General features: G+C 43.1%; 1 protein-coding gene across 6 annotated transcripts; it reads right to left on the reverse strand.

Moving 5' to 3' along the window:
• Window positions 1-414: 414 nt before the first annotated feature.
• Window positions 415-27416, reverse strand: C1QTNF12 (C1q and TNF related 12). Of its 6 annotated transcripts, none has more exons than XM_076356377.1 (9): window positions 27041-27416; window positions 26082-26341; window positions 16200-16319; window positions 14933-15044; window positions 14446-14675; window positions 9631-9739; window positions 7847-7937; window positions 3506-3584; window positions 415-2900 (listed from the first exon to the last, which is right to left on the reverse strand). In XM_076356377.1, the coding sequence occupies exons 2-9, from the start codon at window positions 26250-26252 to the stop codon at window positions 2802-2804; spliced, it is 1011 nt and encodes a 336-aa protein (XP_076212492.1). In that variant the 5' UTR covers window positions 26253-26341; window positions 27041-27416; the 3' UTR covers window positions 415-2801. The 6 variants fall into 6 exon arrangements, 5 of the variants coding, with proteins under 5 accessions (XP_076212492.1, XP_076212493.1, XP_076212490.1 ...); XM_076356378.1 differs by having other exon boundaries at window positions 14494-14675; window positions 26652-27416; XM_076356375.1 differs by having other exon boundaries at window positions 26652-27416.

Below are 27416 nucleotides of genomic sequence, written 5' to 3' on the forward strand. Positions count from 1 at the left end.
GACAAATCTAGAGACACGACATCCATTTCCTCTGCTGATTTGGCTTCTTTCCCCAGTGCCGAGTCTGACACAAGCTTTCTCTGCTGGCTAGAGCAGAAAGGCGAGGTGGCTTCCAGGCAGGCACCAGAGGCAGAGGTTTACTCCTCTCTCTGACGCTCTCCACAGGCAAATCACTCCTTCTGCCGAGGGAGGTTTCAGCCTTCGCTGCCTAGGCTGTGTGTTCCTCAGGACTGTCTGACTACGCATTTAGACAGCTTCTAGCAGGCCGGGGAAACAGCTGTCAGGACAGCACTCCTTATACAAGTAAGGGAGAACAGGTATAAAGGCAGAACAACTCACCTCCTGCTAAGAGGATCATGAGAGTAAAACACAGCAAGGAAGGGAAAAAAAAAAAAAAAGTCACAAATCCCAAAACAAAGTCTGACAAACATTTTTAGTTCTACAACAAAATAAATATTTTAACTCTGATTTACCAAGAACAGTGAGACTTGGTTCAAAAAACCTACAGATATAACAACATATGCTGAACGTCACAACACTTTGATTACGTTGCTGTAAGTCATGCAAGAAACAGCCCGATTTATTACAAATATTCACACAGTACAAAGTACAGTATAGTAATACATGCTGGGATATAGGCCACTTGCCCTGACGACACTTACTCCATCAAAACCCAGTGTAAACAGCCAACCTTTATTGATAGGGTTTAGTGATATTCCTGTGTGTTACGTGCTTTCTGAAGCTCCAGAAATGACTACTGTTGCTACTTGCTATGCCTTTCAATAGCCGTGGACTCCCCTCTGCCAGCGGAACGCCCAGTTTGTACCTAAAAGTACATTCTTCCCAAAGTGTACGACAAAAAAATCCATAGGAATTCTGGCATGTATTGTGGAGCAAGAATGAATATATAAATATTGATAGCTGCTATATTTTAGACAGTCACACAGGTCCAGTTAGAACAACCGCATTCCATTGACTAGAAAGCGGAATTTACTTGTGTAACAGCACTACTTGATTATTCCCTGTACCCTCTCCTTCCTCCTCCAATAGGCATCACTTTAACATGTTCTTCACAAAGGAAAAAATACCATTTAGTACCCTTAAAGATCTGTCTTCAAGGTATTTATAATGGAGATGAAAAAACCAGTTTCAGCCATGCCTGGTTTACAGCAGATTTTTCCACAGCTCTTGAAATAAGACATCTTTGCATACCACCGACCTCAACAGCAGCGTTACTGGAGCTTGTAGAAACATCATGTATTGATCAACCTGAACAACAGACCCAGCAACGGATGACCTTTTTTTCATGCCTTCTGCTGTCCCCAGCAGTCCTTGTTTTCACTGCACGAAGATATCGTAGTTGATCAAAAATTGCAACACTACGCAAGGGGTATCTTCCATTCACTGCAAACACTGAAGAACAAGTATCTGGACTCCATTTTGGGCCTTGCTACCATCTATTTATGACACTGTTATACAACCATTTCCTTAGCTAAGTTGAATCAATAAAAGGGCCAGGTGTCTGTTGAAAGGGAAAGCTACAGAGGTACATTAAATGAGTGTGGTTTTCTTTAATCACAAGGATGTTACCACATCTTGGGTAACACCTTAACCCCATGAAATGTCAACACCCTTTTTCTTTGTTAAAATGAGGTTATAGCCTGGAGCTATATGCAAAGCTGCTTTGGGGGCTCAATCTCACATGCTTACATTTGCAAACGGATTTGTAGAAATCCAGAAAACATTCACTGGACGGTCTTTTGGACGGTCTTTGACAGCACTTTCAACCTCCAAGTAGAGCTCAGGTAGACTCCCTATGACCCTGGCCACTTGATGGAAGTAAGCCTTGCCCCGTGTTTTCTTTCATTATTGCACCGCAGTTCAGCAGGCACCAAATAGGTGACATATCCGATCCGAGGCTGCTATCCTCACTGTCTTTGCCAGGCTTTTGACAACCAGTGTAATGCATTTGACACATTTACAAATTATTATATGGCACCTGAGAGGATGCTGTTTATGTGATGCAGTCCAAAACCACACGTATATCTTACTAAAACATAAGAACACAAGTAAGGGAGTTCATGCTAGAACTGGTACCGTTGGCCTTACCTTTTCATAAAAACAAAACTGCACAGGCAGCGAGGTATTCAGCTTCATCAGTAAGATCAAGGAAATACTTAGATATAAAGAACCACAATTAAAGAGTTCAGACCTTGGATTCCCATCTGTGAAGCAGGCATTGTCTGAGAATTCAATGTACTTCTTGCCAAATATATCCAATTCTGAACACGAGAGAGGGCCTATACCGTTTACAATTGTATGAAAAAAGCAGGTTTTGCTGGCAAATCCTTGTCTCCTTCCTCCACAACACATAGAATACAGTCAGTATTTTACTTAACCTCTCAATCCTTCATTTACAGACTCAAACACCCCACAATCAATCCCAAAAGACATGCTGATTACAAGTGCTATTGTGAAATAAAGTTATAATGTAACAAACTCCAAATCTCAGTGTATTGTTCAGTGAGCATCTGGTGAAGCACAAATTAAATATTACAGTTTGTTTCTGAATTATAAAAGTGTGTTTTTTATGACGAATGAACTGGTGTGGACCTTGAAAAGCAGTAGCCTCTGAAAGCAAGCTGAAGTATCTGTGAAAGGAAAGGCTCTTTGCTTGTTTAAAAAGATGCCAACAGTTACAGGAAGCAGTCTTCAAGAGTCAAAGTAAAGGTTTCTTCAGTCAAATATACACTGCAAGGCTCTAATTCATATCCTTCCCTGCTACACCGCTGCAGATGATGTTACGCGCCCATTAACATGCCCATGAAATCTGATCCATTCTGAATGGTGATGGGAGCTCCAGCACTGTTGTCCACAAATATGGAGGTGTACTGGCCAGCCTGCAGAGAGAACAAGAGGGAAAGGAAAATATCTGACGCTTCATCCCAGTGTAAAAGGAGGAAAAAAAGCATTTCACTACGATGAACTAAGCATAGAAGCCTCCTGCCCTTTTCTGTGGCTCCTGGGAGCAAACATTTTTACTGCAGCGCTACAGCTTTGGCTTGGTGGAAGAAATTTTCTGTAGTGAAACTGTGTTATACGTTTATTACTTAAGTAGATCCTTACTGCACTAGCACCTTTTTGGATGACGAGTCAAGTGGCCATCTGTGCTTCAGATTCCCTTCTGTGAAATGGGAAGTACAATTGCCATCTTGACAATGCAAGGGGAGATTTGAGAAAGAAAAATATTTACTGTCATTTCTTAGAGGGAAGGTTACTTCTGTGGTTTAAGATCAGAACGCGCAACACAAGTCTGGCTTTTGTTCCTATTCCTGCCACAGATTCTCTCTAGTCACCCCAGGTAAGGCATTTAAGTTCATTAACCTTAGAAAGAAGGTTAATAAAAACTTCCCCACCTCCTGGTGAGAGTTCAGCCTTGCCAGTAAATAACTCCACAGCCTGCCAAGCAAACTAGTACAGTGATTCCCAGTCTGCATGGGCTTACCTGCAGCTGCAGTAAGCCATGTACATAGATAGTGAAGATTTTGCTGTTACTTTCCAGACCAGCAATGACTTCCAAAGACCTAAACAGTAGCAAAAGAAAAATAAACAGGTTAAACACCTAAGGCAGTCACAACAGTTGTACGTGGAACAATAGTCTCACGACCCCCCCCCCAGAAATAGGACCTGGTGGTTCTAGTGCCCATCTGTACTAAACAGGTGGCCTGTTGACTTGATTCTAGCAGTAATCAGCTGCCTTGAAAAGAGAACAGTAGCACCTTGTCCTCACTGTAGTGTCTAATGGAAGACCTACAGAGCATACAGGACTGTGAACGCAAAACTCAGCTGGAGGCAGGAACTGGGAACCACCTTCTCTCACAGAGGCCTTTCTGAAGGTCCTGTGGTCTCTATCCCCCACCCTTGAACAGGTGCTAAACATGCCCTTTAGATTGATCTACATACCAGTTATCCCAGTTTGTTGACCACCACAATACTTTTATACTCTTGTTATTCTACAAAGGGCTAGCTATATGCATTCTGCCAATAACAGTTCATTCATTTTCAAGGTATAAAAGGCCTCTTTCACTTTAACAATATATGTAGTCAGCCTATGCAAGAAAGAACATATTCTGCAGCTGTTTTGGGAGGACATTTGGATCAGGGGTCACATACAAGCCAAAAAAAAAAAAATTGTGCTTCAGTTAAAATTCAAGGGAGAGCTCCAGATCACCCCTCAAGCACTGTTCTTTTCTAATACCACGTCCTAATAGCCATCGTATTCCTTGCAGTAGCAAAATGTAGGACAGCTGCTCTTTGTGGCATCCTCTGTTTACAGAACTCTAACTCAGCTCCTTTGTACAGGATTCAGGGTGGAAGGAGGTGCCCGAGAGATCAACAATCAGAACAACCCATGTAAGCTCGGTTCCAAAGCAATATGAAAGCACAGAGCTCCGAGCCTGGCTGGTTCTTCTGAAATCTGCCTAGCCAGTGGTAGCAGATCTAGTTGTTTTCCCAAGAAAACCAACCCCTTTCCTCCCTTTTTTCCATGAAGTGGTGGTGACGAAACCTAGCAAGTGCAAACGTGCTGTTTCCAGCCCCCTTGCAAGGAACTAATATGCATAAAAGGTAGGGGCAATTTGGCCCAGAGAGAGCAAGCCACTTGGCACCACCTTGATTGAAGAGCTCAGTCTGTGTGTCATATCCTGCCAAAAGCCTAACTTGGGTGGGAACTTCCCACCATTAATCTCCTCTACTCCAACTGTCTCCTTGCCTCCGAGTTTCCATCTCTCTCAGCCGAAAGCCCTCAGGGCTCTTTCAGCTCCCTCAAATGAATGACTGTGTACGCTGACATCCCCAGGAAATTCCACAAGCACGGGTAGCAGCTTAGCCTGTGCCAGCAGAATGTCTGTCCAGACAGGTTCCCCTCCCTCCACCCATCTTCCTTCCATGCCACAGACCAGTCGTACTCTCACCCATCATATGAGAGAGAGATGTCTCCCATAGAGCCAGTACTGATTCGGCTTCACTCCCGCTGCTGTCCAACTCACTCAACTCAGGACAGCCTTGCAGGACACCCAATCATAAATTGCGACCCCGGACAACTGATGAAAACTCCGAGTCAGACATCAGAGAGCTTTATCTAAACAATTAACATCTGGGTCAGTTCTGTCTAAGAAAAAAAAGTTTTTACTGTTACTGTTCTTTGGAGAATGTAGCTATAAATTCTTCAGATGGCAAGTTAATCTCAAGACATTCCAATAAACCTGTCTGGACTGTATGTGACAAAGAGGTTGTTCACACATCCCAGCTAGAACCAGAACAGTTTTCTAGGAGCCTTCAGCTAAAAAGACCTGCAGTGAGGAAGGCACAGTAGTTTCCATGGCCCACAGGGAAGCTTCCTATTCAGATAACTCTTGTGCTTGCATTTACCAGAACAAGGAAGCCAGGCTAAAGTCATGTTAAAAGCAATCAGAGACTGACATCCATTCTTTAGTAATATTACGGTAAGGTTGACCGAATGGACAGCAAAGGAGAGAGAGAGACACAGACAGACGCTGTCCTTGGAGACAGAAGTGAGCCTTCCAGAAGAAAAACACTTTGTTCTCTCTCAGATGCCTTAATCAAATCAGTTGGGAGCTCGTGGAATCATTAGGAAGAAAAACACACCACAGTCACTTTCATTTATTTTGCAAAACGATTTAAATGGAATTTAGATATTCTGTATGATTCTGTAACTGAGGACAACGTAGAGTGGAGATCAGGATGGGAGAACAGCTTTTCACTCTTGGAGATCTGCCAGATCAATTTCACTTTTAAACCCTCTTAGGTGGCTTCATAAATCTCACCCACTCATTCACTCAAATCTTTATTGAAATATCATCAGGTCAACACCACCAACCGGCAATATTTTTCCACATCCCAACAGGGAACATCTTTCCACATCCCAAAAGCATGTAGAAAAAGATTCTGTGGAATTTGCAGTGTCTGTTCATGGGGAATCCAAGGGCTAGGGTTATGAGTCCTGTTCTTGATGAAATTGCTAAGATAAGAGGAGATTGTTGTAGGTGAAAAGAAAAAAGCACCAATGCTGAAGAAAAAACCTGATTACTTGAATCTGACTGGTCTTTGCTATGCAGAGTAAAGGACAGGTATAGGGATCCGCACTGTGCAAAGGCAATTTGTGAGAGCTACTTGTAAAAAGGACAGTAACGTTCTGCCCTACTCATACCTGTTCCAGCCCTGTGATTAAAGGCCTGGGCTGTCCCAAAATCACTCATTGTCAATCTGCATCCCAGATTTCAAGATCAGGCTGAGGTCCATTCTTAGCATGGCCTAAAGGAATTCTCACAAGTGCCAGAAATTAAATGTCCCGTGAGTTCTGCAGCTTACCAGAATATAAGGCATCCCTTCAAGGGGCAAGAAGTTACATCCCCCTTCTGCTGCCATTGCGACTGCAGCCAGTCTGTCACTGCCTCACTTTAAGTGCTGCAATCACAAAAGACTGTTATAAAACAGCCTACAAGGCCAAGGAGGTGCCAGTTGCTCCAGTCAGCAAGCTCCTTGACTTCCCACCAGGTCAGTGGGCGCACCGCTCCCTCTTACCCAAGTTACTAATGGGTACTCAGATACCAATCAAGTCTTTTCAACAGGCCAAGGAAACCTAAGAGAGGTTTGTTTATTACATGAGGCTTCATGTCAAATTTACCCGCCAATAAAGCCTCTAAATTGAAATGCCTGTGGAGAGGTCAGTCCTATTTGCAGCACTCTGACTCATGGAGCAGGGAAGGTGAGGGCTGAAGCAGCCAGTCCAGCAGCAAATTTATGGTTTTGTGGGTTTAAAGTTGCACCTGTGGAGTCGTTTTATGGATATATTTCAGTGGTGCCATTGCAAGGGTGTTGCTACTGCACTGGAAGAGCAAATCTGCACAGCCCTGTACAGGCATTTTTCCTCCAGTAACAAGGGCCGAGCCGCAAGCAGAGGCGGTGGCCACTCTGTGCAAGCAGCATTGCCCTCTGCTGGGTGCAATTCAGCCCAGCCCAGGGGCTCCACAGCCCCTTCCCTCCAAGCAAAGCTTGCTAAACTCCTCCTGAGCAAGCTGGCCTTCTCTGAGACACAGGGCACCTATATGCTGCAGCTGAAAGGATGACAGAAGCACAGCAAACGAGCAGCCAACAGTATGTTGATGCCATGGCCCATTGCATAAGGCGCGACACCCAAGGTTGCCATGGCCTAACAAAAGCATTTCTTTAGCAGAATTTTGCTAATGGATCCCAGCAGAGGAAAATTCAGCACGGTTATCTGAGCAAGCTCCACAAGGCAGCTGAGGGCTGTGAGAAGGTATCATATACCTGTATACAAGCCCTGCACTTTCTGCCTCAGGACACATTCACCTCTATTTTCCACCTACTCATTCTCCTCATCACTCCGACACTTCCATGGCAACGTGAGTGAGATGCTGTGATCCATTCAAGATGCAGCTGAAATTACAAAAATTGAGCTAACAACCTCTGGCACAAAATTAAAGTGTTTCTCTCACTCTGTATGTTTATGGTGATAGCTGAGTGTTCAGCACCTTTAGCTACATCCAGTTTCAGCCGACTTCATTCACAATTCTCTCAACATATGCAATATTTAGCTATTTAGAGTAATTAGCACTGAAAGGTTAAAAATCAGAATAAAAAAACACATAAAACCTAAGGGCCAGATGGAATCACTCTCATCAGGACAGTTCTACAAGCATTTATCATATAAAATTCACTGTTGGTGAACCTGATTTCCACAGCTGGTTGAAACATTGGCCCATCTGAGAAAAATAATTGCCAAGACAGCATTGCAGTAACTCACGTGTATCGGTGGCACAGAGATTCAATGCAGATCAACACTCGGACATTATCTCTGGCTCGGAGTTGGACTTTACTCTTCAACTCACTGTGGTCTGGGGAAAGCAGTGGAAGAAACATAAGCACTTTCACAACATAGCAGACTACCAGTTGCTGGTGTTTGTCTTCACAGAGACACCAGTAACCTTGTGACTTCTGTATTGGGTTTGAGTGGCAAGGTTTTGGTAGCGGGGGGGCTACAGGGGTGGCTTCTGTGAGAAGGTGCTAGAAGCTTCCCCCATGTCTGGTAGAGCCAATGCCAGCCGGCTCCAAGATGGACCTGCCGCTGGCCAAGGCCGAGCCCATCAGTGACAGTGGTAGCACCTCTGTGATAATATATTTAAGAAGAGGGGAAAAAAAAACCTGCACAACAGCAGCCGGAGAGAGGAGTGAGAATACGTGAGAGAAACAACTCTGCAGACACCAAGGTCAGTGACGAAGGAGGGGGAGGAGGTGCTTCAGGTGCCAGAGCGGAGATTCCCCTGCAGCCCGTGGTGAAGACCATGGTGAGGCAGGCCGTCCCCCTGCAGCCCACAGAGGTCCACGGTGGAGCAGGTATCCACCTGCAGCCCGTGGAGGACCCCACGCCGGAGCAGGTGGATGCCCGAAGGAGGCTGTCACCCTGTGGGAAGCCCGCACTGGAGCAGGCTCGTGCTGGCAGGACCTGTGGACCCGTGGGGAGAGGAGCCCACACTGGAACAGGTTTGCTGGCAGGACTTGTGACCCCGTGGGGGACCCACGGTGGAGCAGTCCGTTCCTGAAGGACTGCACCCTGTGGAAGGGACCCACACTGGAGCAGTTCGTGAAGAACTGTAGCCGTGGGAAGGACTCACGTTGGAGAAGTTCGTGGAGCACTGTCTCCCGTGGGAGGGACCCCACGCTGGAGCAGGGGAAGAGTGTGAGGAGTCCTCCTCCTGAGGAGGAAGGAGCGGCAGAGACGTGTGATGAACTGACCGCAACCCCCATTCCCCGTCCCCCTGTGCCACTGTGGGGAGGACGTAGAGAAAGTCATGAGTAAAGTTAAGGCTGGAAAGAAGGGAGGGGTTGGGGGAAGGTGTTTTAAGATTTTGGTTTTATTTCTTATTATCCTACTCTGATTTGATTGGCAATAAATTAAATTAATTTTTCCCCAAGTCGAGTCTGTTTTGCCCGTGACAGTAATTGCTGAGTGATCTCTCCCTGTCCTTATCTCGACCCACGAGCCTTTTGTTATATTTTCTCTCCCCTGTCCAGCTGAGGAGGGAGAGTGATAGAGCGGCTTTGGTGGGCACCTGGCATCCAGACAGGGTCAACCCACCACAGCTTCTTAGGAAAGCACCCTTCTGGTGTTGGACTGTAAAATACTTCATCACTGAATGATTAAAACCATTGAACGAATGCACTGGTGACAAAACACAGTCAAAACTGCCTTGATGCAGTTCTACATCATCACGTTCATTTATTCTAAGGTCTTTTATGGAAGCCAATAATTTCCGTACGTGAATATATTTTGTCCCTAAACTCATCCTCCATAAGGAGTGTTGATTTGTTTGGTTTGCATGGAGCAACTTGCTGTGGCTATCAGCCTGTGAAAGTACCCAGCTCTAAGGACCAGGTTTTGGGTCATGGTACCAAAGGGAGAGCTCACTGCAAAGGGCTGCCATTGCACATGTTTCAAATCAAACAGGACCCAGAGACCCAGAGAGTTCTCCAGGACTCCTTCTGCACCTCTCAGGCAGCACAGAAAAGTTTTCGGTGGACAACACTCACCAATGTGGACATTGGCTGAAAACTGGTAGATGCCAGACACAGGTGCTGTGAAACGTCCTGTTGCCAGATTTAATCCTGTCCCCCGGAGAAAAGCTCCTTTGGCCAGAGGCTGAAAGATAAGAACAGCAGACCCTGAAGAAGTCCCCAGCACTCTCAACAATTACCTCTGCCCATGACAAAGAACAAGCTTAGGTGCACATGAACGAAGCTGAAAAAATTTGCAAGGCTACTGCCTTATCTTCCCAGAACACACCTTCCAGATGGGCTCTCTCACAGCATTTGATGCCCACAAAAGGCAAAATGATCAGTATGAGACACGAAGATGCCCTTTTTGCTCACTGCCAAACTCTTCTAAGCTCATCTTGACTCAGACTGTGCTTACTGCATCCCTATGTTCTGCTGGTCCTAGTGGCCTCTAGCCTCTGTTGATGTTCTGATAGACAAGATCTCCCATTATTTGAGTCAAGAGGTCCCTTCTACTCCCAAAGGCTTTGTAGATGGGGCCAAGCTTAAAAACCTGGAACGTTATCCTCTGTATCACAAAACAGCGTAAACACTCATATGGGTCTCCAGAGGTTTTCTACCCACTTCATCACAGAATTACAGAATGGTTTGGGTTGGAAGGGACCTTAAAGATCATGTAGTTCCAACCCCCCTGCCATGGGCAGGGACACCTTCCACTAGGCCAGGTTACGCAAAGCCCCATGCAACCTGGCCGTAGGTCTAAGTCAGACAGTTTTGATACTGTTAAAGAACAACTGCTTGGATTCTTACAGATTCCATATTTAGTTTCATTTTGTTCTAGCCTTGGATTCTACAGCATAGGCAAAAACCTAGTAAAATAGCATGCAGCTTCTCCTCATGGCAAGAAAGCAGTCTTAAGTCAAATTCGCAGCAGATTATCTGACTCAGACTAAAATAAACTCTGCGAGAAATGTTTACTGTTTGTTTTGGCCCGCCTCATATGAATTTGGCTAGAGATGGGGAGAAGCAGGAGTGGCTTCAGTGGGCCAAGAAAGCACATTAGTCAGACTCTGCTTCCACCACAAGGGCATTCTGTGCAACGTGAATGCGTTCCCATGAATGCTGTCCTGAGAGATTTGCCCTGCCTTTGTCTTAGGGGACAGGGAGCTGTTCAAATCTGACTCTGTAAAGGCACGCACACTGCTATATCCCTAAAACATGCACAAATGCATAATTGAGCGATGTCAACAACCCAACATTTGAGTATGCTTTCCAATAGCAGATGGCGAAAGGGGCCTGAGACATGGTGAACAAATTTGTAGCAGTGTCGCCACAGGTGCTATTACACTAAAAAGAAGCAGTGGAACACCTTTGTTCAAGTATCAGAGGGAAGTTAATTGCCTCCCCATTCTGGTTCATCACAGCCAGAAATTGCCAGCTTTCACAGTGCAGGGTAACAATAATTTACTTAGCTTTCTCTTTGAAAGGAAGTAAGGCTGCAAATATTTGGGTCTGGTGGCATTTGTGTAGAGAGTTACTACACGGTAGAAGGAGTGAAATGACTAACCTGCCTTTATTCAGCAAATCCCAGGCAAGGCTCACAAAAGAGTAATTCCCAGTCCTGATTTACCAAGATCTAGCTATAGTCTTAAATTTCACAGAACTTTACTAAAAATGTGTTATGTGTGCATACGGTGGTGAAAATATATCCATGTGCAACAGCAGTGGCATTTCTCATAAGATTACATATGTATGATGGGAAACCAGTAATAATGAACTGCAGAACAACTATGTTTCATACAATGATTTCTAAGTCTCTATATTTATCAAATGTGCACTGATGTATGCACATATATACACACAAAAAGAGCTCTATTTTCTTTATGTATACACACAGACAATGTAACAGCTAACCTAACAACAAAGACTATGGAAGGATATTGATTCCGTTCTTATGCTATCACTACACCATCATTTTTGGTAATGTTATTTTTGATTTACCTCACTGAAAGAGCAGATCCAAGCCCTGTATGCGCAAAACTGTACTGCATAGTTAATTCATTCCTTTCTTGTTACAGCTATTAGCAGAATCAGCAACATAATTCCAAAACCACTGGCTGAGCATGGAAGGCAATTTTAGGCACCAGTAAATAATCACTGATAAAACATTCCTGTTTCTTCATGCCCTCTGTGGCTTTGTTATTCTTTTGCTCATAGAAATAGACAATGCAGGGAGAGGTTCTCTGGGCAAAATATTCCATTAAACCCCATGCCAATTAGAGCTCCCTGCTGCATTTGCTGCCTCTCAGCAGCATACTCAACTAGCTGCTTCAAACACTGCAGGGATTTCTATCTGAGAAACTAACTAGTTGCACAAAGTTGTTTCAGTTAGCAGACCAAAAGCAAACAAACAAGTTAGTGTCCAGCCATTCTGTACAAACCAAGGTCAGCTTCTTGTCCTCAGTTCATCTCCTATCCCCACGTCGCCCTCATACGCTCCATAGTTTACTTCTGGGTGGAAAATAGGAACCATGCACAGAGAATTGAGATGTGAACTGCCAGTTTAGCTTTTCAGTGATAAACACCGCGGAAAGCAATGCATTGACTTATCTGTTATTAAAGAAAAGGATAACCCAGCCTGCACAGCAACCACAACACACAGGGGATGCACCAGTCTCCTGAAGCGGCAATAAAATTCAACTGCCAAAGGTAGACATTTAGCTTGACCTCAAGGCACTAGAGACACCAGGACTCCTTCTGGGATCTTTCACCATGAAAAGCACGTGAGCCACCTTAGCCTTAAATGATCTGATTCCAGTGTTCCTGGGCCCCAGATAAATCCCACTTCCATGGCCTGTCAGAGGCTGCAGTTACTTTAATTCTTGCTGTGTAAAGTGCCTTTCTGAAAGCTTTTGCAAGAGGCAGTCGTTAGAAACCTCAAAGCGTGAGATACAGGAGGAAGAGGTGTGGGGAAAGGAGTATCACATGTTTCATTCCAGATGCCAAGGAAATTGTGAGACCAAGAGAAAGAGAGAGGGAATGTTCCTGGAGGAAACTTAGCATGGAAGGATGAGAAAACCATCATGCTTTCTCAATACTCAAGGTCAGAGTGACTCAGACACCATAGTCAAATGACAGAGTAGAGAAGTAAGAGGCCGTTTCTCAGCACAGGTTCTTTCCACTATCTCAAAATGCTTTGGGTAAGGTCCAAATCCAGGAATTAGTGTCTATCTCTATCATCTCACTGAGAAGTATCAAACTGTTGGCATCTTCACCCTATTAAACTGACAGAATGGAGGGAGGGGAATTCTCACTCTCTCCCCCCCTTGGACTGTTTAAAGACAAAGTTTTCATCTTTGCAAGAGCATCCACTGTCTCCCTCCCTGCTAAATTCCCCTATATCAGAGCACAAGCTAAAACCAGACACTTCTTGTCCCAAAGCTGAAATGAAAGGCTGGCATCCAGAGGCCTGCCAGCCCTCCCACATCAGCTTCAGGGCCAGAAGCAATTAGAAAGAAGCTAGGCATATGATAACAAAGCATGGGAAGCATCAGCCTACACACTGATTGCTGAGATGTCTTTATTCACATCTTCCCTCCTAATTAATGAGGCAGCAGATCTCTCTAGCCCTGCCCACACTTCAAGTACAATCTTGCCTCTGTGCCAGCACCCACAGTGCTGTCAAACCAGGCTTCCACAAGTGTATTTGGGAAAGATCCAGGAAAGCACCCTATTTAGAACATAACCACTGCCTCTAGTCCTGCAGCTGTGAGAAGTCCTAGCAGCAAAACTACTCCATAGGAAAGGATCTGCTGAACAGGATTCTTCAGAAATGGGACTCAGTGCAGCTGGGAAGAAAGCTCAGCACCTTACTACATGGACAGTGTTAGCAAACCCTGCTGACAGAAAGCCATATTCCCTGTTCATACCCTTCAAACTCCTCTTGTCACATCACAAAAGCAACCATGTATCTAAAGGCCGTGTGCTATTAGACAGTCTTCATGACTCCAAAGCCTAAAATAAGTCTCCTCAATTACCAAGTAACTATTTGTTTTTAACTGTTACTTTGCCTAACATTTATACTTCACATTCGGATCCTATTTGCAACTGGTTCAGAAATGGTTAGTAAAAGTTTTAATATCAAATTCAACAGCTTGCTTGTAACCATGCTTATAATGACCTACAGCATCCCATGATGGTGTGCTTGTCATTATAACATGACTGTAATGAAATTATACAGATAATGTTTTACAGAAGACTAATAAAAGTTGTGTAAAGAATCTGAGCATCAGGACTGGCCCATCTAACAAAATGATGGCTCTCATTTGGGCTCACAAACCTATAACCAATGGCTTCTGTCTGCCTCTGACATTTTTCTACATCTGAACATTACTCTGCAATTAAACAGGGTGTGCACTGAAAAAAAGAACAGATCCTTCAGACTAATGCCAAACACGGACAAGTCTTTCTCCATCATTAACTGAAATAAAAAGACTCACTGTTGTTTGGACCTGTGAGACAGCCCTCTCTTGCACAGACCTGTTAGAACTTCAGTAAGAACTGTAATGAGATTCAGCTGGGCTGCAGGAGAGGCAGAAAGTCTGCCTCTTGGGTTTGTCAGGAAGGAGAGGACTCAAAGCTAAATGTCCATCTTACTGCAGTTGAGCTTCAGTGCTGAAATCACCGTATGAGACCCCACTTCTGTCAATCACAAAAAAGGTAGTGCTGTATTCATAGCATCCAAGCCTGAGACGAGCTTCTGGGATTAGTCTGCCCTTTCAGGAAACACCTTTATCTGCAGAGCCACCTAGCAGCTTTGCAGACTAGGGGAACTATAGCTGATCTACGCACAATGGCTGTTGTGGAGTTGCACAGGTTCAGTCTGTAATCCCTTCTCACCGACTGGAAGTTCTGAAGTTCTACCAGGGTCTTCTTATCTACAATGACTTGTCCTTTTAGCTTGCAATGGAACGCCTCCTCTACACGTCTATGGGGTGAAACTTCCTCCAAGGAGAGCAGGAGTGGAGGCAGCTGGCTAGGATGGGCTGAAATAGCCAGGGATGCTCGACGCTCAATGGCTTCTGAGGAAAAAAGAAAAAGTATAAGAAAATAAAGGCTTAGTTTAAGAGCCTGGTCTATGAAGCCATTAGTTGTGCAATTAGACTTCTGCCCTCAACTCTTCAACTCAAAGCAGCACTGGGGAAACATTTTTTCAAATTTTTGATTGCCAGATAGGGGAATGCTTTAAGGTAAACGTTTGCAGAGCCAGCGCTTTATTTGCCATGGTGCTTACCAAAAGAAGCAGATCACAAAAGCACAAAGCTCTTACAGTCTTTACCTTTTAATATCTCCTTAAATTCCTGCAGAAGGACTTCCCGGGTGACTTCAGCACCAGGTGCTCCTGGAGGTCCCTGGGGGCCAGGAGGTCCTGGGGGCCCAACAAGGCCACGCTAAGGAAGTAACCAAAGAAAAACACGTGAATTAGAACCAGGCAATTACACTGACAGACCAAAAGTTCTCTCAGCCATGAGCCAGTTCTACAGGGTTGTCAGCCACATGAGCAGCCCCCTCCACTATCAGTTCAACTACAGTCCTGACGCAGTAAATCTTAAACTGACTCTCCAGCCAGCTGTGAATTGCAGCACTTGGAATTTACTCAGGTCTTTACGTGGGAGGATAAATTTTGCTCAGGTAAACACTAACTGGTTCTTCAAGTACATATATACAGTGTGAAGCACAACAGGCACAAGACTAAGTTTGCCTCTGTATCTTCTCGTATCACCAAAGTAACATACCAGCCTTTAAGCTTCTTATTCTGCCTATTCACTAACTAGAACAACCATCTAGCCCCACTTTATGTTATTAATATATATTGCTCAGACATAATGATCACATACATGAATGTTTGGTGCAACAGTAGAGCTCTCAAAAAAATGAAACAGTTATTAAAAACACCTGTAAAGGTTAGCCACACACACTGGAGCTTTAAACTAGTAGTACAAACATGCAACAGTGTTATCAATGCTATTTTGATCTATATTGTTCCTAGGGAGTTCCTGTTTCCTCAACTAAACTGCAGTCAACCTGCGTGGAACCACTCCTGCCTATCAGCTCACTGAGAAATAAAAGGAAATCATTAAAAGCATTCAAGATTGTCTAAGCAGCAGATTAAAAGTGCACACGTGATCAAGCATCACTCAGCAGATGATCAGTAATTAATTAATTTGAAATAAATGACTTGTCCACATCTTGATTAATATATCCTTTGAGATACCTGGACTTTATCTAGTGGAAGAAAAAAAATGTTAATTTTATTTCTACTGAGCAGAAAAAAAACAAAAAAGGCTCAGTCCAAGAAACAGCTGGTTTAAACAAAAATGAATGTTTACAGCGAAATTCACATTCCTTATCTTACAAAGCATATAGCACTTACTGTCTCAAACTTCTCCAAAATACTCTGAGAAATTAAACACAAACAAATGAAAATGCACTCTCTGGGGTGGGAAGGTAAAAGCTGGAGCACACAAAACACCTTGCATATCAGCAGTAGGAAGGGAAGCCACGGTGCACATTTATTAGCTGATGGCAGTCTAGCAATAACCTACTAATTTCTTGTCTTTCCCTTTGCATCTCCTTTTAGAGGTATTGCCATCATCTGGGCGGTGAACAAAGGAGATCCAGGTCCGCCGTGGATCTGCGATTCGAGGATCTGGAGATTCTAGGATCTAAGGAGAAACAAGAACAAAGACTGGTATCACTGTATCTCTTTGGCCACTACATGGATTCAGAGAATGCAAAGCTTCCAGACCAGACTGTTGTCTGCTGCCTAAACCACATCCTTGATTCAAACGTACTGCATTTGGGAGGACATTGAAGGTGGGATAAAAATGGGATTTTACACTTCTGTAACAAGCAATTCAGTTTGGATTATCCACTTTTTGTCTTCATTTACAGGAGCATTGCAAATGCAGGATAGCATTTCAATCTGAGTTCTGACACAGCATATGAAAGACACCAGCCTTTCAAAGAGTCCCATTCGAGTGGGATTTTTTTTTTCTTCATAAGTTAAAGGCTAAGCCCGCCAGCAGAAATGTCCCAAAAGCCAGAAAATGCTGCCCTTAGTACATCAAAATGCCTTCTCGTAACTTAATATGCTATCACCTGCAGGGCCTCCCAGCTCCCTTTGCTTAAGAAATCAGTAAGAGCCAAGAGCTGGGAGCCAGTGTACCTCAGAGACCTTTCTCAAGCTGCTGAGACCCTCAGCGTTCTGACAGTCCTAATACGTGCCACAGAAAACCTGCCCAGATGCCAGAGATTGCTCGCCACTGGCATCTGACATTTATCAGTGGAATCTACCAAGCAACACAGGGAGATTAAAACGTACAGAAAACTTTGAAATGCCCCATAACTTTCAAATCACAGGCTGTAGAGTGACAAATGTGCACCCAGAAAAGACAATTCACAATGAAAAACAAAGTCCATGTCTGATCACAGAAAAGATGTCCATTGGCAAATTTAACTACCTTGCCCATTCCTATCTTCTGCAAGTATATGGTAGCCATAGAGAAATTATCTAGAGAAGCTTTGACATTACAGTGCCTAGTTTTGGATCCCTTCTAAACAAAGTCTGGACAGAAGAGAGGATCTGTCTTTACGAGTTTGGGTCTACTTCCTATTGGACTCCCTGGTTCCCATTACTCATGTCCCAGAGACAACCAGAAGTAAGTGATCAAATAGCCATACCTGTTGTTTTTATCCTAGGCTGGGAATGAACTTCTAACTTTAAATTAAAAAAAGGCACCAGAAGTCATTGGCTACTAATACCCTGCCAAGCTCTTGTCAAGAGCAATTAACTGTTGACTATGGAGGTTCCAATCTGTTGACACATCAGCCTCCCAAATGTCCATCACAGTGAGGATAAAAGCACAAGCCCTCCCAAAGTTTCATGAACCATGCTTAAGTATTCAGAGCTATTAATGAAAAAGCCAGAGAGAAAAAACTGCAATGAATGCTTAAAATATTTAAAACAAACAAACAAAACCCCCACCCTGTGCCTACTGTAAACTTTTGGAATTCATTGAAGAAACCTGTTTTTTTCTCCTCCTGGTGAGACAGAACAGGTACAGATCAGAATTCCAGCAGGAAAGCAATACAAGGCAGTAGTGGGTTGAATGACATTTGAAATGATTCCTAGACTATTACAAGTTTAGGTAAATCAATATTGATCTATCACCATTCAGAGGAAGAAAACAAGATGGGTGTGGAAAAAGCATAGAAGCAAAGTCAGTCAACAGTGTGCTTTTCAGATCTAAAAGTGTTTGCCCCTGGGTGTTAAGCTCCTACTAGTCTGACAGCACTAGGCAGTTCTGCCACAGCTCAGACACTGTAGCTCTATCCTCAGCAGCCTTAACAGTAACAGTGACCTTGCAAGGTGCTTCCAATGCAGCCAAGTCAGCAAACACATCTACCTTCCCTCATTACCTGTCTCACTTGGCTCCCTAAAGCACTTGAGAACCATACTGAGTTTTAATACCATTTCTAGTACCACTTATAAGCATAGATTCCCTTTCATCAAATAGCCTGCAGAAGCATGTAGAAAACAATTAACACTAGAATGCAGGTAGAGCTGAGGTCCCAATAACTGCAATATACGCCACTGTCTAAGAGCAACAAGAATTGGACAGAAGATTGCAAATTTTAGCTAGAAATATCAGAGTAAGCCCATTTTGAGGGGAAAAGACCACAGTCTGTGTGATCTGCTACGAAAAGTCCATGCAGCATAAATTGTTTCAAAATTAAATCTTAGAAGTCTGCTGGAATTCCAGCTTGAGGTTATAAGGAATGTCAGTGCTTCCAAGCTGATGCAGAGCCTGGAAATCTCTCTCTCCGGCATGCATCCAGGCACATGGGTGTAGTACAAGGCACTTGTCCACAGATTTCTGAGCTGATGTGATCACAACTATTTATTTCAAACAGCTTGGGTCAAGAAATGATTTACAAACCAGCAGAATATGAGCAACTCCCCAGAAATCAGATGTGTTGAGAGCTGAGCAAGGGTATTTGTTAAACATACATCTCAAACCCTGTGAAGCCAACTCTATCTTCTCAATTCAGCAAATAATCTTAGGTGATTTACTGCTCAGACACAACCCACAGAAAGATCTACTCCTATTGAATTGCTCTATTCAGGCAGTCCACTTATCCTCCCCTCCAGATAGATGGCTGCAGAGTAGCTGGTGTCTGTGCTCTAAGCCAAAGCAAGGATATCCCGAGATATTTCGCCATATTGTTCATGCATTCTACTGCAATTAATCAGAGCCAGAGTTATGGTTATGCACACTCCCCCGATGCTCAAATTTAGCGTGTATTGCAAACAAGAGCAAGGCAAACTATTCATAACAATCTAGTTCATTATTTCTGTACCCAAATCAGTCTTGAACGGACTTTTTATGTTTAAAACCACATTTACAGTCAGCCATAAATTGTGTGTTTAGTCAAGGGATTCTAGTAGATTGTTTTAGCTAAATTATTATTTGCCTTTTTTACTTACCGCACCCAGGCCTTAAATAGCTTTCCAAAATTCCATTGGAAATTAATGTAAATGGAGCACCATAGGAAATCCCAGGTATTGTGAGATTAGTCACCTCACGGAAACATTATCACCTTCCCACAGATTGCTTGACTGCAGATTTTTGTGAAGCGTAAGAAAAGTCAAAGACTGGCCAAGAAGGTCCTTTGGTGCAAACCTCTCCATCTATTGTAACGTGTAAACATCAAGTCCAGAGGCAAACGTTCACAAAGTTTGCAACTGTCCTTAGAACAGCACACGAGGTGCAGCTTATTTCTACAACAAACGTGAAATATATTTATCAGAGTTTCATGGAGATTTAATGGTTTCTGATGGGAGAAGCTAGTTCTTTCCGACCCCACTTCATCTGAAAACAGATGGGTGCAGCATCACCACACACAAGGTCACACCTGCAGAGGACTGTGTTTATGAGCATTGAAGTTTACAAAGCTCATAAATGTAAAGCAGGTCAAAGCCTACCCGTGCTTTGCCCAAAGGAAGCAGATGGGTTTTTGTCCCAGTGACTGGGACTGAGAGGTCTGTGGTAAAGCTGCAGTGCAGTTCACAAAACAGAAGGAAGTAACTGATTAATAGAAGCACCCAACTCAGGCAGGATGGAGTAGCACTCAGTGCTGTAACAGAAGCCAGCAAAAGAACAGCTGGGTTGCAGAGAAAAGGAAAATAAAATCAGTTCATCCTTTAAAAAGGGCTGGCTCATGTGGCAGGAACTCAGAAGTGCAGTCTCCAGAACACAGCAAACACAAGACCAGAGTCTTAGGAACCGGGATGCAGCATTTGCTGCAGATGTGGAAGAGACTATTCAAGTATTCCTGGTTTCCACCGGGCTGCAAGACAGGCATAAACTCCCCTCCACTGCAAAAATGAGGAAACAGGCCAGCTAGAAGCAGAAGCCAGCAATCATGGGCAGACCCTGACCATTAACTGTGAAGACAAACAGATGTCCTCAGCCTTTCTGGAGCTCCAGCTGTGAAGAAACAGGCCAGAACAGCCATCTTGTCAGGGAGAAAAAAGAAATCCAGATGGCACATCCCAGAAAAATAAATTAAAAACTCCTGAAGTTAAAAAAAAAAAATAAAAAAATCCCATACCTCTCCAGTGGCTTGCTTAAATTACAAATCCCTCTACAAGACAGTCATGGCACTCCCCAATTTCTCCAGCACAAGGATGATTGACAGTTAAAATGAATGTTCCATCCTTGTGGTATTATTATTTAATTACTATGGCATGCATGAGCAATCCCAGCAATAAGCATACAAGCCTCTATTTTTCTTGGCAGCAGCAGCCTCCAGCAGCCAGAGAGACCTTGCAGCCAACTCAGGTATCAGTCAGGACTGAGAACAGCCTTGGAATCCCAGCAAAGGGGACTTGTCCCTCCTGGGGTGCTGTTTACAGAGCAAAGCTAACCTACAGGAGTCAGGAGGAATCCTCATGTTAACTACAGTGAAATCAGGCTTACTCCTTAACACTTGAAACAGTACCTCCAAAATCAACAGAAGCCTTGCCAGCAATTTTTAATGAACTTTCCATCAGGTCTTTTAACATTACTTTGGAATCCAAATACAATGGCACCTATCACTTCAGAACCAGTTTATGACACTGATGAGAAATTAGCCCACTCTCTCCCTAACCTCCCTCACAATAAAAGACAAGTTGAGCTGTAATTTAGACTGCTGCACACAAGCAGAACCTGCGGTTCTTTCTGGCTCTAACTCCCAGAACAGCACGCACTGCCCAGACACACACACAGTCTCTGGCCAAGATTCAGCCAGCAAGGAAGAAACTACTAGCAGAAATCTACAGTCAAGTAGCAGAGAGTTTGGATCCTGAGAAATTTCTGAACTGTATCTGAACTTTCCTGAAATTCAAGGATTCTGGGATCCAGTCTGCATCTCTGCTAAAAACCAAAGTGAAATGGACAAAAGTACTTTCAGAGTTTGGATGAATAAAAGAAAAAAGTCAACACTACTGTGAGCAAGTCTGTACACCTAAAAGCATCTCAAAGTGTTCTCAGGCACACCTAAGCATTTCTCAGGGTGGGACAGGATGGAAAGAAAGCATGAAAAGGTTACAATTTTGTGAGAAGACAGCATCCTTTCCACCTGCGATTTGTCAGAGATGTGTGTCCAAGAACGTATACCTAACCATTCCAGTCCACAGTCTTTATGCCTGAAGTTACTGCCCTCCAAGTTTTGCTCAGTTATCTACGTATTTGTCCACCTGTGATGGAATTATATTTAAGAATTATTTGCTTAATAGTTAAGTAGTTGCCAGACACAAAATGGACCTGACTAAGCATTTCAATTATCTTAATCCACACATTTCTATGTTGTTACACCTGATTTACACCAGCAAGAGTTATTGCCAGCTTCATTATGAAATTAGGAGCAAATTATTTATTTCAGTAGTGTATTTCACTTGGAACAGGTTAAAAAGTGACAGACCACTTTTTTTTTTTTAGCATGAAAAATCCTATGTCAGCTGCTAATACCTTACGGTTATACACACTCTTGGTTATTAATGAGATGTAAAACCAAGGTCCTGACCACTTGTGGTTTTTACAGATCCCTCAAGAATTTTCCCTAGAGCAGAAGTGTTAGGCTTGGTATCTTAGCCAAATCCGAAATGGAATTCCTACCTAAATTCCCACTATGTTTTGTGATTAAAAAATTATTCTTCACTCCTCTAAAAGGCTATCTCAAAAAGCTTCTCCCCTGCACTTAAACACAAACAGCCTTCAGTGGTCACACCCATAATGAATTTAATGAATCTAATGGAACAGTTCACGTGAGCAAGAGCTACGCTGGGTGAGCAAAGGACACGATGTTTGTTCCTGCGTTAGCTGTACTGCAATGTTAATCAGTGCCACCCCTGGATGTGCCAGGACAGTTCTGTCTTTAGGGACGCCACAAAAAGGTAAGGAACTGAACAGCACCAATAGAGCAGATGTAGCACAATGCATCTGGCACACAAAACCACATCTGATGTAGGACTACATACTTTAATAATGAGCTTTAAAAATCTTACAAACAGCTCTGAGAAATGAGACCAAGCACTGAATTACTGATATGCTGAGTCAGATGTATGAATCCAACATTATTTTACATGGGCCACAAGGAATTGCTGGGAAGCATGTTATTTGTTATAGCCCCTCTTGTTCATAATATGCCAGAGCAAGACTGACAATGACAACAGATACAAAACATGAAAGATAACAGCTTCTACTACAGCTAAGTCACAGTCCAGTCTCTCCCATGGCTTTAACACTTGTCAGGCCCAAAAATACTTTTCTCAATTACACATGCAATCACACACTTCAGGCTAAGACTGAAATCTCTTTACAGAGGAGGAATGCAATCTGTGCAATGTCATTGAACCACCTGCTGTTTTCAATTGGAGGCAAAAGGCCCCAAAGAAATAATTCAGAGAGATTTAAGTAATAAACCAGGTAGACCTAGCCCTAGATATTTGACAGAGACAGAAGGATCACAAAGGAAATAAAATTTCAAGGACTCCTTGGCTATGTAGTGGGTAACTAAATTAAAAACACTACACTATTTCTTGCAGAAATTGCACTGAAGGTAAAATCCTGTTGACCTCAAATCATCCCTGAAATTTCACTGGGACGCTGAGTCAATAATTTTCCCCAGGTTAGGATGCTGTCTTTGGGTTGCTTAGCTGAAGGACACCTAAAAGCAGCTCACAGAACAGCTGAAGCTGGAAGGGACATCCACAGATTGTCTAATTCAACACCCCCTGCTCTAAGCAGGTGAACTACAGCAGGTTACTCTGGACCATGTGCAGTCAGGTTTTGACTGTCTCCAAGGACGGAGACTCCACAGCCTCTCTGTCCAGCCCTTTCTAGTTATTTGACCATCCTCTCAGTAAAGAAGCTTTTATTCTTATGTTTAAGTGGAATTTTCTGTATTTCAACTTGTACCCACTGCCTCTTGTCCTTTCACTGGGCACTAAGAGTCTGACTCCATCTTTATTCCCTCTACTCAGGTATCAAATGGTAACTCCTGATCAGTGTCAACCCTATATAACCACTGGACAATCTACAACTGCTGAACCCCTGTTAGTATAATATCACATCATGCAAGACAAGATCTATGCCTGGAAAGGGGAAGGCAAGCCTGGCAAGTGGCAGCTGCAGGTACTCAGCCACACACAGTCAAAGTAAGAAGGTCCAGTAGATTACAACCTCTGTACCCATCAGTCATGTTCTGTTCTCTCTCTCAGTCCATCTGTGTCAGAGAAGAAAACCCTCATGTGCTTGGCAAGCACATCACATTGACAGCAAATCAGCAAAGATAAGACTGGAGAAAAACTTTTTTTAAAAAAAATAAAAAACCCAACACACTTACTGTTTCCTTGGAAATATCAGGTTTATCAGGAGACTTGAGACTTCTGCTTCCCTGTTTTAGGTAGAGGTTTCACCACATGACTCATGCACTGTGGATGTTAAGGGGGAGCTTTCTCCACTCCTATTTGAAAGGAATTCCCAACAGAAATTTGTCCCAAATTGTTTTGCTTAATTAGAAGGAAAACACATCTACCTTTTCAACAGTATGAATAAAAATCACTGCTCTCAGCTAGTATTTCATTCCCTGCTCCTTCTGCTTTGATAAACCTACCAGCTGGCCACAGAGTCTTCCAAGGTAAACATAGCCTTAATTTTTACTGTACAAGGCCAAAAAAAATTCCATCTTTCCTGTTATGTGCTGTAGAGAAATGAAATGGGACACTGCTGTTGTTTCACTTTCCTGTGCAGGGCATCCTTTCATGAAACAAAACTGCTCACAGAAGTACCTTCAAGGCTCAAAGAGATCAGTCTTCCATAGAGAACTGCTTTCAACCTTCCTTTAGCTTGATAGGTTAAGTAAGGATAGCTTCACTATTACTTTACTTCTTCCCTTAGCGAATACAAATTGTGATGCTTTGCTGTAAATGGCAGCTGTCACTAACCCCAGAAATGGTGGCAATTCTTAAACACTGCATTTATAGTATGTGTAAAATAATCCCTTAGCTTGGGCACATGCTATATAAATATAAAATACAGTCACCCATGACATTTAGCAGCAATACTTAGCTAGAGCCTGGACTTCAACCTCAAACAGATTCCAAGGAGAAAAGTTCACGTTGCAAAATTTGGGAGTGGATATCAGGCAGAGCTCATAAGCATTTACATCAAAGATTTGGTTTCGTCCTACCCTTATTAAACAGAACCTGCCTTCACTGAACTCGCCAGCTCCTACTGCAGCCAAACCTTTGCCATGGATATTTTAAAGCAAAGTATTTCAACACAGAAACTGCAGCTTCCAAACAATGTCTGTTTTAATGAATGCCCACTAGACTCCAGATGAGTACTGTGTATCTTCTAGCAATAATGTATGTATGACTATATCAGAATTAACCAGGACCAGTTTCTGCTTGCTTTTGCAATCAGAATACATTCTGCTTGCGGTCCAATACATTTCACATCAAGCTAAATTAATTCCAGAATAGATTGAAATTTAGTTGCACCAGGTATGTATCTGGCCCCTTTTGCAAAAGCAGAATGAAGCAGTTCTAGAAAGAGAAGAAAGTGATTGATTATAAGCACCTCAAGAATTTAGCATGTATACAACCTGTCCTAACAGAGCCCTGCAATACACAACAAAAAAGTAGCTGAAGAAACACTGCTTACAGTCCCCTAATGATAATTTTAAGTGCAGCAGCCAGCTTTTTTATATAGAGGACTGTTTCTCAGACTTGCCCAACCTTAACCAATTACTCTCACAATAGCATTGAATAGGATATTTAGAATGTCAGCCCAATTGTTCTAACTTGCCCCCTCTGCCATGCCCCTATTTTTGACAGGTTTGTTCCTCTATTGCTATAGTGACTGCCATCCCTAATGCTAGTGATCAAAGTCATGTTTTAGAGGTCACCTCCATTTGAAGCAAGGGACATTTTTGTGTGAGCAGGGGAGAGAGAGAGAAGGGGCTGTGTGATAGGGGAGACTCCTTCCTTTCTCAGTGTTGTAGTCTCCCTTCCATTTCATCCTGCTCCTAATCCTAGGACCTGCTTTTAATTCCCTAACCCCCTCTCCTACTCCCAAGCATTCTATGCAAGTTTTCATCTTAAAGGATTCTGGGGGCTATGATCAATTGACTGGAAATTTTTTGCAGCTTTCAGCCTGGGGTGATTCTCCCAAACATGTAACTGGAAGGATCCTACCCTGCAAAATTCACTCACTAAGCCTAGCAAGTCATCAGCTACAGCCATTGAGGTATCATACACACAGTCTTACACTTGCCACTTATGCACAATTACCACCGTCCTGAATCCTTTCCTACAAGAGCCACAATCACCTTAAACAGATCATCTGACTACACCAAAATTTTTCTCATCTGTAATTTTCAATCACCACAGCATCTCTGGTGGAAGGTGCAGTGCAGAAAAAGCTCAGGCACGCTCAGGTGTTTATACTGTTGCCTAAGACAGTTTTGAAATAACGTTCCAGAGAGTAAAGGGTTTGCCTGCAAGAGATACATTAATATGCCAGTATCATTATTTTACTGCGATAGCCCACTTGCCTTTTTTTAATCAGTTGTTTCTGAACAGGATAGCGTTCATACGCTAGAACTCCAAAATGTCTTTACACTTAATCAGCTACTATGAGACTGGAACTTCAGTCATGCATATTCTAAAATAAATTATAATAGTAAATTGCAGTATTCCAGTGTTTGCTTCAGTAAGCTAGAAAATCAATCATGCAAAAGCAAAAAAGATAACATTTCTATTTAAAATCAAACAGAATTTGGCAAGATTGCCTCAATCATTGGAAAAAGGAACCAGCATCACCTTACTGCCAGAAATAAGTTCTACCAAGCACTGACAACACATAAACACCTACCTTGGGATGCCCATGCAGTTCTTCACTGTTTGAGAGGGTAGCATTGAAAGGCTCTGTATACTGATTAGGTTCTTTCTTCATCTTTCTCTCTCTCTTTGCTGCTGTAACTCTGAAGAGGCAAAACTGCTGACAAAGTAAAGTTGCCACAAATACCCAGGTGCACCCCTTCATTTTGAAAAGGGAGGGGCCAAGTCAGGAAGAGCACTCTCCAAGCACAAAAACCTTCACCACCAATAATAGGAATAGACACAGACTTCTCTCTAAAAAAATAAAAAATAAAAAGGTTAGAACTATCAAAGATGATCCTCTGGGCTATGCAATGTCAAATGAGCAGCATGCACGGATGCGCTGGTTGCTGGAGAGATCTCTGTTCAAGCAGGACACATGGAAACGGTATAGATAAACTTGTTTGAAAATCTGGATTCACTCGAAGAAAGAGGTAAGTCCATTCAGCCTCTTGAAGCTTACATAAATACAAGAGGCCCTGGAAAGTCCTGCCACCCACCTTGAAGTGTCGCTCCCCCCCCCCCCCCCAAATAAGTCTTCAGACTCGTTTAAAACGCACTCAACTATGAAACCTAGAGAAGTGAAATTGCTCAGGGCAACAGTTGCTCAGGCCGGAGCTGACAACACAAACTCATTAGGGGGGTTGTTAGGTTGTTCCTCTTCAACAGGAGATTTCACTTTCTGTCATTTGAAGCATTGTGTTCAGTTCAAAGCAGGCTTGAATACGTTCCATCCATTCTCTCTTGAATGATACTTCCCTTTCCTCAGTGACAAGTCCTCATCCTTTCCTTTCAAGATGCTGCAGAACTGTAACCCAAGGTTGCTACAGCCACTGCTCTTCTGAAGAGGCTGAAAGCATCACAGCTCAGCCTAGTGCTGTCTTCTAAGGACAAAGTAAATTTCTCATATCATAAAAGTTAAAACAGGGAGAAGCAAAGAATCCGAGGATGTACCTAGGTCCATTAGGAGCAGATAAAGTTTTCCCAAGTCTAGCTTCTATGCCTCTTTAGCTGGGTTTATCTTCACTTCTCTTTAATGAGACGATGAGCAGTAAGTCCCGATGCCGCAAGCAGCTGTCAGGGTGTAGAATCTCATGTCTTTTTCATCCTCATCTCCCCTCACACTAGACAAGATTTCAGGTACCTCTGAGTGTAGATCACATCTGATTTTTCTTGCTGCTCCTTTCCTCAGCTGCACACTGGCAAAACCCTCCTCAGCTTTTGCTTTACCTCAGCAAATAAGTACTTCTTTCCTGAATGAGTTTCCATCAACTTCAAGAAAGGGGAAAAAAAAAAAAGAAAAAAAAAAGGAGGAGGGATCACATTCTAA

This window comes from Aptenodytes patagonicus, chromosome 19 (genome assembly GCF_965638725.1).
Source record: "Aptenodytes patagonicus chromosome 19, bAptPat1.pri.cur, whole genome shotgun sequence".
Lineage (NCBI taxonomy): Eukaryota > Metazoa > Chordata > Aves > Sphenisciformes > Spheniscidae > Aptenodytes > Aptenodytes patagonicus.

Coding starts and splice junctions, on each gene's coding strand:
- C1QTNF12 (XM_076356377.1), bottom strand. CDS start 26,252: ATGAAGGGGTGCACCTGGGTATTTGTGGCAACTTTACTTTGTCAGCAG. Junction 15,045..16,199: donor AAGGGAAAGACAAGAAATTA/GTAGGTTATTGC, acceptor TTACTTCCTTAG/CGTGGCCTTGTTGGGCCCCC. Junction 7,938..9,630: donor TTCAGCCAATGTCCACATTG/GTGAGTGTTGTC, acceptor TGCTTTCCCCAG/ACCACAGTGAGTTGAAGAGT.